General features: G+C 39.5%; 1 protein-coding gene across 5 annotated transcripts in view; it reads left to right on the plus strand.

Annotated features, from left to right (window-relative positions):
• Positions 1–567: 567 nt before the first annotated feature.
• ASZ1 (ankyrin repeat, SAM and basic leucine zipper domain containing 1) overlaps positions 568–13,684 on the plus strand; it is a 39,644-nt gene continuing 26,527 nt past the window's right edge. For 4 of the 5 annotated variants that reach the window (XM_080579322.1, XM_080579324.1, XM_080579323.1 and 1 more), the window contains exons 1-4: positions 568–876; positions 2,406–2,499; positions 7,321–7,443; positions 10,865–10,976. In XM_080579322.1, the coding sequence (XP_080435448.1) occupies positions 583–876; positions 2,406–2,499; positions 7,321–7,443; positions 10,865–10,976 (623 nt within the window). In that variant the 5' untranslated portion in view covers positions 568–582. Of the gene's footprint in view, positions 877–945; positions 1,320–2,405; positions 2,500–7,320; positions 7,444–10,864; positions 10,977–13,684 lie in introns of those variants that run through there. The other variant, XM_080579326.1, reaches the window with a different exon arrangement.

The following is a 13,684-nucleotide window of genomic DNA, read 5'->3' on the forward strand; positions in this document are numbered from 1 at the left end:
AGTTTTGCTTATGGATGAAATACAAACCATTGTTCCTTATGTGTTTTTCAAGCGACTTCATGTGAATCTTTTAATGGATGCGACATCTCTGATGATAAAGAAACATAGTTGCAGATCTGAAATGGGAATTATTGTACAGGAAGGCAGAAGGGAGCAGGGTGAATGCTCATCACAGTGCACGTGGCCACCGTTCAGCCTTCCCCTCAGAACTGCCAAGCCATAGGCTTTGGTATGGTGACAGCGCCTGCACACACACGGGCAATGGGACTGACTGCTGCTACATCACACGAGCTGGCTTGTTAAAAGTGTATAAATGATGACGGAAACAAGGGAAAACTTTTATTACTTTTTCATTTCCCTCAGATTTAAAAACACTTCATAACCACGGATGAGGAAGGACATCATAGATAGCCCTACCGCCTCACCCCACAACCCTACAAAACCACTGAACCACGGCAGAGCCGCGTTACACTCCCACGTCTTTATACCCGCGAGAGCAGCCGCTTCCCCTCGCGGTGCCGCAGCGTCCCCGCCACCACGGACCAGCTCCCCCCTTCCCCTCCGGGGCCGCACGAGGGCTCCATGCCGCGCCCTCCCTCAGCCACCGGCCCCCTCCGCCCCACCTCGCGTCGCGCGGGAAGGCGGCGCGGCCACGTGACGCGCAGGCCCCTCCCTCCTTCCCCAGGCGACGTGGGTCGGGCGCGTGCTGCGCGAGGCAGCCTCGCGCCGCGTCCGCCATTTCGTGTGGGGGGCGCCGCCATGTCGCGGGGCTCCGCCGCGTCGTGGGGCGCTCGCGTGGCGGCGGGGTGCGACGAGGACTGCGACAGTGACGACGATGACTGCTGGGATATCGGCGTCCCGGGGGACGAGTCGCAGGTGGGGCGAGGCCTCGCCGCTGTCGGAGCCGTCGTCCAGCCGGGGCCCGCGGCCGGGTGGTGGCTGAGGGGAGAGGGCTTGAGACCCCTCCCGTCTCTGTTGCGGGTGTTTTTTTTAGCAGAGCAGCGGTGGAATACACTTGGTCTAGGCATATAAAACCTGGATTTTGAGGGGTTGGCTTCTTATGTAAAATCTTAGTGTGCTTTTCAAATGCTTTCTCTGCTTACTGATGGCAGACTTGTTACTCCTCCCACGTGCGGGTGAATCTGAAAGAGACCTGAGGCCCAGAAAGCTGGTTTATGTTTTAAATCTCTGAATCTGTTTCTTCCTAATATGAAGACGTAAGAGATTTATGGCATCTGATAATCGTGTGGTATTTGATAGTGTGAGGCAAAGGGAGGCCCTGCATGGCTTTTTCTCGTGGCTGGAGCTGGAAAATGGAGGTAAGGTGAAAATTAGCAGTACTCTGCTAAAGGTTACAGTCAGTTTTTCAGTGGCCTTGATCTTTAAATCAAGGTTCCTACCCAAAGATATGCGTCATTTGGAAGTTGATGGTTAAGTAGAGTAAAAATAAGTCTAAATTAATTTATTGGCTGTTTCTTATCATTGATTGTCTATACATTAATTAGTTACTAAGAACGCTGCAAAAATGTGGGAAAGACTACAGTATGCTGGGGGAAATTGTATAATTCTGAGTTTTTGTGATACAACTTCAAAATTTACCACAAAATACGACTTCTGACTATACCCTCTACTGTCAGCAAAGAAACTAGTGAATATTCCTTGATTTATTGGTGTATGTAATCACTTATAATTGGGATAATGCCAGCAGCAATCTGCATCTGCAGCTTTAATATAGAACAAATCTGTGATGCTTCTGTGAAAGGAACTTGAGTCAGGCAACTGCTTGAATCGTAAACCAGTCCTTTGGTCAAATCATTTTTTAGCCAACTCATTTATGACGCAGCAATTACAAGTCTTTTGCCACCACAGGAGTAGGAGGGAATAACAATATTAACTCTTCCCAGCCATGAAAATGCTGGGCTATGCCACACAGCTTGTCATTGCGCTACACTGCCCCACATTGCAATTTTTGTTTCTGATTATATTTTATTTTTTAATGCCATGCTTCACACCATGTGAAATGTGCAAAAAAGGTAAAGAAATGTGTTGTAATATTGTTTTAGCAGCAAAATATGAAAAGGAGTCTTAATTGAAATAACACACCATTAAGAAAATCTGCGAACACTGTAGGAGGATAGCACATCCATTGAGAAGGAAGATAGTTGCATTTTCAGAGAGTGGAACCTTTCTGAGAAGGTCATATTAAAACTTTTTTTTTACAGTTGAGCCGAAGCAGGTCTACAGAGGTGGAAGAAGTAAAGTTTCAACAACACATTTTTCTTCCTCCACTTCTCTGTGTTGTCCTTACAGAGATCATTAGTGCTTTTACACTGAAGTCAGGCTGTAGTTGATTGCTTGAAACGGTTACCATGTTTTGACTTTATTTTTCTTTGTCTGTCTATCAGTTGGATCAAACGTTGGAGTTAGACAAGAAGGATGCATTCAAGAAAGCTCTGGTTCATGGTGATGTGTCCTTGATTGAACAACTCTTAAACTCGGGTAATTAAAGCTATTTATGAAGTTGAATACATTTACTTGAACTTGGAAAGAATTCTAAAGCTTTGAAGTTTCTCGTTTCAAAGTAACATCTTGGGTCAATATAGGAATATGTGAGTATTTCCAATATGGGATATAAACTCTTGGTATAAAGATGAAATTGTTTTTTTCAGTGTCTCAGCATGATGTATTTCTGCAAGCTCCTTCTAATATATTTTTTGTCAATCAAAACTCCTGAAAACTGAGAAAGCTGTAATGTGTGAGCGATTACATAAGGTGTTTGTTTGTTTTCAGATGTATCTTTAACCTGAATATCTACCATAAACGCTGAATTAGAGGTTGTTTAAATTGAGAGTGAGAGTTGAGTGGGTATTCTTTACCTTGTTCTACTTTGGAGGTTGGGGAGAAGGAAGGACATTGGCTTTTTTTTTTTTGTGCTCCCCCGTTTGAAAATTCCATGTTTTTCTCGAGCACAGCACTGTTAAATTTGTGGCATGTGCCATTTGTAATACCTTAATTTTTCAAAAGTGTCATGTTTAATACTATAATATCTGGTATGTGCCAAGTGTCATGGCAACATCAGCTGGAGAAAGATTTTGTGATTCCAAAAGGTCTAATAGGGTTTATGTGGCATTTGTCACTAAAAAGTAGTTTGTCCTGACACTAAAAGCATTTCTCCCTGATCTGTTACTCGGTATTTCTCTGTAATGTGTTTCTGCTACTCAGTGTTAGGAGGATTGGACTTACTGAAGCATCCAGAGCAATCAGAAGCTGCATAGCTGAGGTGACCTGCCTAGTGATAATTATCAGGAAGTTTTGCTTCAACAAGCAAGCAGAATAAGTAGCTGTGAGCTTGTTCTCTGAGAAAATGTGTCTTGTGGCTAGAAGAAAGTATTTTTTTCAGTTAGCAATGGGTTTTTCTGAGTTTTAAATTGGTGACATTACTTGCCCTTCTGGGAGAAGACTTTCTCACCACAGCGGGGAATAATTTTATTTTAAATCAGTATTAACTCAAAACTAATGCACAGGTTGAAACAGTGTGAATACTGTGTGAAATGTATCTTCTATCTTGCATTGAAAAAATCTGTTCTCATGTAGAGTTTTCAGTGATATCTGTGCATTAGATTGTTTAGTTGTTTTGTTACAGTTAGCCACTCTTAATGGCTTATTCAGCAAAACAGTAATAGCTGAGATCCAACCTTTTTGTGTTGATGTTTGCCACATAATGAACTGTTCTAGCCATTTGGAAGGTGAAAATTCCCTGTAGTCCAGCATCTTGTCCCCTAAAATGCACAAGGCAGTGAGTGTCATGAGAGTCTGTAAATGTCCTAAGATTATGATTAATTTTTGACATATCCAGTATAGTCTCTGCAGAGCAGTGGAAAATAATGCCTCTCTGAAGAAAGGTAACATTGTCCTTCAGAGGATTAGTGCTTAGTCAGATGAAATCTTTGCCTCCGAAGTTGCCTTTAGTTTATGTTCAGTAGAGCTTGCAGAAGGCGTGCTACCAGCACTCCACCAAACTCCAGGTTTGTGTTGGAAGTGGATTTCCTAGCAACAGTTAAGGACGTTCTTTCAGGTAGAACAAGAACATGCTGTCTTCTGGCTTGCATAGCGATTGCTCCAAGAATCCGTGGTGCTGAGGCAGTTTCATAGAGCTGCTTTAGGAGATGGACAAGTCTTCTCTAATCTGTCCTATTAAATACTAACGTACTAAGAACAGTTTCCTGTCACAAAAAGTAATGCAAGCAAGTAGAAGGTGTGGTGGTGACTCTAACTGGCATTTTGGTCTGCTTTGGGAGTAAAATATTTAATACTGTATAATCGGTTTGTTTTCCTCAAATGGGACTAAAAGTTAAGGCCTTGTGACAGTTCAGGCTGACCAGGGATGCAACTACAGCCATTCCTTTCTTGTTTTTAGCAGTCTGTTCCACACTTGTCTTTGCATGTTTGTTGGAGCTCATCTGATCTTGTGCGAGGTGGTTCAGACAACTAAAGTAATAGTAAGCTTTGTAGGGGGAGGGTGGGGAATGAATAATTTTTTTGGCCAGTTTAGGACTTTGAACTGAGAACTGTAGGTGGGCCAGCAGTGGGAGACGACAGCAGCGCTATTTAACTTCGCTTTAAGGTATTGTGGAACCACAGCAATAACTGTTGACAGACTTATATCAATACTTCTATTAGAAAAGAAGTCTTCCACTATCAGTTGTTTTAGAAGTTACCTCTCAAATAAACTGAGACTGAAAGTGAATGGATTCTAACAGTAGAAGCGGTTCTTAAACTAGGAATCTTTCAGCACCTTAATTTTTTTTGTATCATCCATGGAATTACTTAGCATGAAAAGGTATATGCAGAATTCGATCATAGTTCTTCAGGCATTACCTTGTTAAACTTTCTGAATTTGAGATTGCATTTTTCTCTCTAAAAATAGCCTTTCTACCATTGCTGTTATTAGCCACAATCAACAAAATACCTGAACGAGGTACCAGAGAAGCTGTACTAAGGTGTGCAAGTGGGTGTGTGATAACTAGCAAAGATAAGCCAGACTAGCCAGTGAGTGAAGAGGGAGTCAGGAGGTGTGCACGTGTGGGCTGTAGAGACCTCTGTTCGGACAGAGAGGGGAGCAGGATGAGGCCGTTGATGCTGTGTTCACGTGAGCTCTGTGGGGCTGGTGGTGTCTGTGTGGTCTGTGCATGTGCCTGCTGGGAATACACATGCAGCCTTGGTACTGGTTGGACCCGGGAACATGGAGCTGCAGCAGGCTTGCCTCTGGCTGGCTGATATGGCCTCGTTTTTCCCTTAATCTTTTTTTTCCTGGGCTTCACTGTTTGTTGCCTTATAGGACTTCTTAAGGGCCTTTTTAATACCAAACGACGACTTGAAAACAGATTAGGCAATGAGAGAGTTTGAGTAGTAACTAGCGGGAGATGTTTTTGGTTAGGTCAACAACTCATAACACATGCAGCCAAGCAGCCAGGTAAGTGTTGATACTGTTTTAGTTGCCCTTTCTCTATCTTCCTCTGAAGATAATAGTGCATTGTGACTTCCACAGTGCATAAATGTTTCAAGGCACTCACTAGAAAGACTGCAGTAGGCCATGCGTGACAGGTTGTAATGCAGCTTTGACATTTCAAAGTTGCATTGCAAAAAAAGACTTTAAAACTTAGAAAAAGCACCAACGTTCTGGCCAATACTGTCTGCTATATAGGTAAAGAAAGCAGCGCGGAAAACACTTTTCTCAGGTGTCCTAGCAAATCTGTATGTCTGCCAAGTGGATCTTTTGCCATTATTGTTTAAATACGTATTAAAATGCTCTGAATGGGAGCTCTAGTCACTTGGACTGCTTTCCCTCTAAAGAGGGGAAGTGACTTTTTAATGCCGAGAGTGCCAGCTTTCTGATACTCCTTCCCAAGTAGTGTTAGTTCAGCGGGCTGTGGGATATCAAACTTTCTAGATGCTTGAAGTGATTTGTCTACAAGGAAGTTCAGATATGACTGCTGAGGGACTGGCAGTCCTCACCCACAGTTACTGGCTCACCTTGTAGAATTTGGCTGTGGGCCTCAGTGAAGCGTTTTGTAAACTGCAAATAGGAATGCTGTGGCATTAAGGATTGCAACTAGTATGTATGCAGTACTGAAAGGATTTGATCGTAGCTTCTGTGGCTTGCAGGTGTTAGAATGCTTCAAAACCCGGCATTCATTGAATGCTTCCTCTTTATTGATTACAACTCCTGATCTTAAACAGTTGAAGAATCAATTGCAGAGCAGTGACTTCCTATTCTCTCAGCTTTAATGGCTTCATGTTGCTACAATGAGCACATCTTTGACAAGCTATCAAGGGAGGGAAAGTAAATACACGTTCTGCATGAAAAGGTTTGTGTGTAGCTTGACTGTCACAAATTTCTTAGGACAGTGTCTTCCACAACTTCCTCTTGTAAAGCAATATATTGAGTAATCCATAATCACTGTTGGACTAACGTGGAATCAGCTGATGGCAACCAAGTGCTATAGAGGAAATAATACGTGAGGAATGATTGAAGGGATGTTTTCTCTTATTGTAAAAATCTATAAAGAATTTTATTTGAAAGTTGTCACATGAGTTGCTGGATCTGGTACTTCGTTTGGTGAATTTCGGAGGACAGTCTGGCCAGTTTATTATTAGCCACAGAAGAGGCTGTGGCCGTTACACAGACTAACAAACAAAGCTGGTGGTTGTGACTGAACCTTGCATTATCTTATCTTAGAATCATAGGATGGTTTGGGTTGGAAGAGACCGTAAATTATATTTCTTTGGAGATAATATTTTCATAGTACTGAACACAAAACTGGTATCTGCAGCTTAGCTGCATTGGAAGGCAGATAATAAGAGGAGCCATGAAGCAGGAAAACCCTAGTCAGTATGGTCTTAATAGTATGACAGACACGTTGCTTCCACAGCAGCCCATTTGGATTGGTAAGAATAAAAATTTGGGGGTTTAGATTGAGAAAAGCAGTAGCACTAAAGTGGAGAAAACAGATTATGTGCACTTCTCTGAAATTAATTTGCAGTTAAATTCATTTTTTTTAATTGTTTAAATTTTCTTCTGTTGTGCTTAACTACTTGGATTGAGTACTGGGCTTCATTGGGGTTAGTTCTAAAAGTTGTTTTCTGGTATTCCAGCTAAATATGTATTTAAAAAACAAAAATGGTATAAGAGGTTTTCCTTTCTCTAGGGCTAAGTGGAAACTGTGTAATCTTCATTATAATACGTATTTGAATAAGATTTATAAAATGTGTATTTATTTCGGTGTAATTTTAAGATTTTAGTATCTTAAATTTTGACAGGTATAAGCATAGAATCTAGCTTTCAGTTTGGGTGGACTCCCCTGATGTGTGCTGCCAGCACGGCTGATTTTGCAGTGGTACGTCTTCTTCTGGACAGAGGTGCCAATGCATGCTTTGAAATAGGTAAGATGTGAATAAAAATAGTGGCCAGTACCTCTCTATACCAGACGTTGTCCTACCTTTATTCTCTTTTTATAAAGAGAGAAAAAAATAAAATTTCATGATGGAACTGGGATATAGTCTAGATTTTCCAATTTTAAAGTAAAAGTAGAAGTTTTAAAGTAAAAAGTAAATACATATTTTCTTGGATCTCATCTGGATTCATCTGATGGATATCCTTATTCTCTCTCTCTCTCTTTCTCTCTTATTCTGTCTTCACTACCACCTCTTGATCCCCAAGTACATTTTTTTTTAAAACGTTATTTGAAAATCATCCTAGAATTCTTGAACAGATTAAGCTGTAGAGTTAAAACTTCCTTTGTTTGATCCTGTTATGAACTATGTACACGCAGAAAACAGCTAGAATCCTGAATTTTGAGTGGTACCCACTGCTTTTAAATTCATGATGATGACGTTGTTTCATCCCTTCTAAATCTAACAGAAGTGCTCTTTTCCTATAAAGTATTATTCCTTTGTTCAGCTTTCCAGCTAGTTATGTGCAATAGATTCATCTTTAAGGCCATAGATGCTTCTTCTCCCACTGTAGTTGTTTGATTTTTGCTCTCCAGCCACTCATCGTTAGCCTTCAAACATGCCAGTTGACCTGCTCATGTGATTGCACTGTATCTCGTTTCAGACCAAAGTAATAAATAAGCACTAGGTTTTAGGTTAATGATGGGTTTTGATTTCTGTATTTTAAACGACTACACCCTAACAATCAGAAGAGTAGGTCAGATGTCAGGTCTGCAAGATGGTGACAAACACTAATTCTCTTCCTCTGGCATTAACTGAAGAAATAATACGCTTACAGGAGTAGCTGCCCAGTTAATGGGAAACTACTCTAGACTTCTCTAAAACGAGAGCAAAAGTTTTCTATTAAGTGAAAATTACTCTTCAGTGTGTTTGCTAGATCAGGGTTTCTGGCAAGAGTTTAGTGGAACTTCTAGATACTACCAGTTCCTCTCTCTGTTTGTATAGCTCATTAATAACTCTGTCCTGCTTCAACTGTAGTGTTTTCCTTCTGTTTCATTATGTTGGAAAACTTATCCAAGCTCAAGAAAAGATACGGCAATACAGAAGAAACTGATGAAACATGTTACTATGAAGTACATAAAAAGTTCCATGTTTATGGTTGTAGAGAGCTGTAAATTGGGCAGGAACTTCTGTGGGTAGCATTTTCAGCCATCCAGTTAACCAACATGCGTGGCATTTTTTCACCCTGTGACCAGTTGTGTTTGCCCAAAGTGGCACCTTGTTGGGATCAGGTTTCTCAGCTCGTTTCCCTGCTGGTTTGTGTAGTGAAACAGTAGCTAGGGCACAGCAGAGTATTGTCCAGCCAGGAACAGTCTTGCAAGCCATTGATTGATTCAGATCAAGCCAAATGTGTTCAGTACAGCTATGCCACCCTTAAGTCGTACTAAATGTCATCAGTCCTGGTTGTTCTGTATGAGCTGGCAATGACTCGAGTGATCCCATACTAGTAATGTTATAACCTTATAATCCTAATAATAGCTCTGCTGTTAATCACCTTTTGTCACATTTTAGTTATTCTTTGTACGCTGCTCGCTTAATTTTACCCTAATAGTGGAATGAACTTCGGTAGTCATGACGAATGAGGAGCTAATGGTAGCATTCGCTAGGTGGTGGGATCAGCATGTAGCATCTTGTTGGAGTAAATTCATTGTCTCTTCTGTGTTTTTTTTTTTTTCAGCTAGCCTGACCACAGACTAATCTTTTTTGCGGTCTCTTACCATTTTTTCTGTGCAGAAGAGAAACCCGAGTGTTCTAAGGTGTTTCTTCTTCTCTTGCTTATGTATGACCTGTAGGTAGGCAAGCAGAAATCAACTTCCCACCCTTTCTCACTATCTTAACTACTGAATACAAATACAACTACAGTTTCTTCTTAAATATAATTCCCAGATTAATGATCTTTATTGCTATCTTTTGTTCAAAGTCCAGCCAGCTTTCAGGTCATGTTATTACTGATGACCAGTTTAAATGTTCAGAGTAAGAATCTGTTAGTGAATGAAATTATTTACTGGAAAGTTAATTACTTACCATTAAGAAGTGACTCTATGAAACTTAATTTTTCATTTAATACACTGATGTATGTGTTTTACAACTTCTATATGAGAAGGTTGAAAGTTACAGAAGGTTGAAGGTTACAGTTTGGTCTTTAAAAACCTAGCTGAATTTAAACACAAACCTAAAGTCTTCAGTTGGAGGAGTCAAAGACAAGAAGTTGTGAGAAGCAAAGAAAGTAGAGCAGATTGCGGTGAAGTATATCTCAAGTTTAAATGCAAAAAATACCTGATCTCTTTTGAAGAATAAAGGTGCTAGTGCATACACAGTCCTGAGATTTCTATAAGAAAGGTAGAAAATATGTTGTAACACTTCAATCATTGGTCTGAAGTATGTGCAGTTAAAATTATACTTGTTAAATTGCTGAAGGCATGTTTGAACTTGTATGTAAGTTTGTTTAATAAACAAAGTGGGCAGTTGTTCAAATGGTAGTCTTCTAAGCCAAAGAGCTCGCTAAGGTCCTTGAGGTGTGATACTTCCCACATCTGTAGGAGAAAAATAGGAAAGATCTCCCCTGTTCTGTGGGCAAACAGCAGTGGTGTACAGTTCTGATCCATGAGTAAAGGTGGCACGTAACACCCAGCTGGCTTTGGAGCTGGAGCAAATAAATACACTGGTTCCTGATGATGAGTATTCACGTATTGTGGATGTGGATTTAAAGAACGTTCCTCCTTTTGCCATCTTCTTCCTGCCACTACTGCACAATAGTAGTCTAGGTTTGTAAACTGGTTTCCTTTTCCTTCATCCTTTTAATAAAGCCTTGTTACTTGAACTGTCCTTTGTATGGACCTCTGTTCTTCCTATTATTGATGTTGCTATGCGTGTTTTTTTAAAAAGGTTCATGCACTTTTTTTAATTCATTGCAGTTAACTCCCTGTAAGATGTTTCTTCACTTGACTGTGTTTTATGGAGAGGTAGGGAGGAACAGGGAATGAATCTCCTGGTGTGGACCGACCAAGATTTTAGAAACAGATACCTAAATTTAAGCTCCTGCAGGTTTTTTTTCACTACTTAAGCATCCTCACCTTCAGTAGTGGTAGATGTCTCATTCACTTCTGATGTCATTCACTAGTCTCATTCACTTCTGTCTATGTCTTCACTTTTTAGATGCCTTTATCTTACCTGATAATTCTAGTGACTTTTAGTGGAAGAAAAACAAGTTTCTTACCTTTTTTAAAGTATCTTAGTTTATCAGCACCTGATAAACAAATCTAGCAAATGCAAAAGCTTTTAAAGGAACTTTTGGATTAGCATAGTGTTTGACTTTGTGTATGCAATTCTCTAACTGTAAGTTTCCAAACAGATAAGTACACAGTGCTGATGGCAGCGTGTGCTGCTCATGCTTCAGAGGAAAACATCTTGAAGACTGTAGAACTACTACTGTCAAGGAATGTCGACCCTAACCTTACTTGCAGGTACAAAAAAAAAAGTCTTTGAACACTCTGTATTATGTAATATTACGGTGGAGACATTTTTAGACTTCGTTGTTACCACTTAAGATGATGTCTACTTCATTAGCTTTTTGTAACTTTGCTGCTCTGTGTATATACAGAAAGATTAGGGTGCAGGTGTTTTTCTCTTCTAGTATAGTCATTCACCTGAGTAAGAGTGTGATCAATTTTATGAAATTCAAGTGTGTGTGTTTGGTTTTCCTTGTCTTTGTTTTGTTCTGCTTTTTGTTGTTTTTTTTAAGATAATTATTTTAATCCTTTCGGTTGACAATAGTGTAAGCACAAGAAATACATCCTTTGCCTTTCCCAAATCATATTTCTTATTTTGTATAAGGATGTGGGTTAAGCCATCAGTTAATTGGTTAATTCTTTATTTAAATTCAGGCTTTGCTTTTGAGCTTTCTGCGATTATCTAGCTATATTCCTTTCACAGATTCCTGTGGAAGAAGTAAACTTCTCTTTAAATAAAAGTTATTCTAGTGCAAGCATGCTTTAATCTCCTTTCAAAAAAAACAGATGACAGTGTTTCTCAAATTACCATGTCATGTCTCAGCAGTCTGAAGCAACGCATTGTGAGCTGTCCGTAGTATGCTGCAGTGCTTCGTTTTAAATCATAAAGAAGGAAATTCTGGGCTGATCCATGATAAACTATCCTCCCTCTGCTGGAAGAAAAAAGATTGTGTTTAGTTCAAATTGAAACTGCTTTTTTTTCACTTGACTGAAATTAATTTTTTTTATACCACAGCTCTTTCACCTCTTTACCACATTACCTAAAATATGTGGACTGTGTAATGATACAAAAAGAACAGAATTGGAGGCCTGTTGGTTCTTACTAAAAGAATTCAATTGATTTGCTGGGACCTGACCTTCACTGTAATCATAGTACTGATAGATGGGGAATAATAATAATAATGATTTTAAAAAAAGTTGTGCTGAAGTGGCACTGATCTACAGTACCAAAATTAAATGCCCCATTCATTCTTTATAGGCTAAAAATTGCTCATGAAATAAGAGAAAACTGCAAACTCTGAAATAATTACAGTTTGTTGCCCTCGGATAGCTGGGTGTTAAAATAAATGTCCTGCTTGAAAAAATGGGGGAAGTCTTTGCGTTATACAACTTTGCCCTGGGTGTTTGAAAACATAAGCTAAAGCTGAAAGTTTACACTTAAAAAGGCCTTTGGCTGAACTTTGAAGAAAAAAGATTGGCTTCTGACACAAGAGTTGGGAATTTTAAGGACAAAGCCTTATTTATAAACTCAATGTGTGTTTTGCATAGTTGATCTTATTTATTTACTATCTCTCTTTGTTCCCTAAGACCTTGTGCTAACATGTGAGTTAATACTCGCGTATTACCAGATCCAGTGTCCAGTTGTGGTAGTTCTTGCTTTCTCAAATGAGAAGGTGACTGACAATCCAAAATGTAGCATTTCAACCCAACAAAAGTAGAAGTTAGATGACAAGAGTTGGATTTTTTTCAAAAATCTTCATGCTGCCTTTTTTCCCTTGCCAGTATTTGACTTCCATGCATGTTGCTCCATTATTAGAATTGCTTAGGAAGCTTAGCTGCTGCTTTGTGGGGGCTTCTTCCAATGTGCTCAGAAACACAAGGATGAAACCCATCAGACCTGGTTCTGTGAAGATTATGAAACAAAATAGATACTCTGCATGGCACTCAAGTCCTGCTTCACCCATTCTGTTAGAGCAAGCAGAGTGTTCTATAAGAGGACATCCGAACTGTCAGTGAATTAAGATTATTGTGAGTCTTCACTATGCAATCAGTTTACTGCATATTAAGAACTAAAATTTACATTATTTGGTTGTCTCAGCACTTAAAAAGCAGTGATTTTAGGAATCTTCCTTTGCATTCACCAGCAACTGAAATGTATGTAAATTCACAGCTGAAAATTTAACTGTGGTGTAAGGTAGAGCTTGATACTTGTTCTTTCTCTGTTGATCTGGCAGAGAAGCCATATGGATTGTTCTTTGATTTCACATCGTATGGAGATGATAAACAGAAATCTGCAAATCCTTTTGACTAATTCTTGAAGTGTGCGTGATGAGGTGGAAGACCACTGAAAAATAACTTATTTGAAATTCAGTCTAAGAAAGAAGACAAGCTTAAGACTGGATAGGTAAACGGTTTCTTTGCAGTAGAGTAGAGCACGAAGGAGAAAGTATTAAGCAGAGTAACTTCCGTTATTTTTGCTGAATTAAAATCAGGAACTAAATACTGGTGTCTGTGAAAACAGTTTTATCGAGAAGGTAGTATATGAAAGTAGCAGTGCCAACTGAAGAGTTTTGAAAGACAAACAAGCAAGGTATTGGATAGGCGAAATGGGAAGGTGTTGTAAGACGTGCTCTTGTATAGTAGTCTTTGCAGAGCTGCTGTACTCTGAGTGCTTCATTTAAGTGAATGCTAGCTTGAGAAATTAGCTGTTTTTATCTTGTACAATTTACTTCCATCTTGCTCTAAAATGTAAATGATATACTTAAGACTTTTGTAAGTCCTGGAAATATTTAAGCAGACTCTTTGTCATTTGTTCGGTTTCCTTTTTTTAAAACTTCTTTTAACGTGCAGAGCTTTCTAAAAGGTACACTGGTTTTATTAATATTAACCCGTGACTTCATTTTAGACAGAAGTAAAAGGTATGAGCAACTGACAACTGTATC

This window comes from Anser brachyrhynchus (assembly GCF_964034855.1).
Source record: "Anser brachyrhynchus genome assembly, chromosome: 1".
NCBI classification, from domain to species: domain Eukaryota; kingdom Metazoa; phylum Chordata; class Aves; order Anseriformes; family Anatidae; genus Anser; species Anser brachyrhynchus.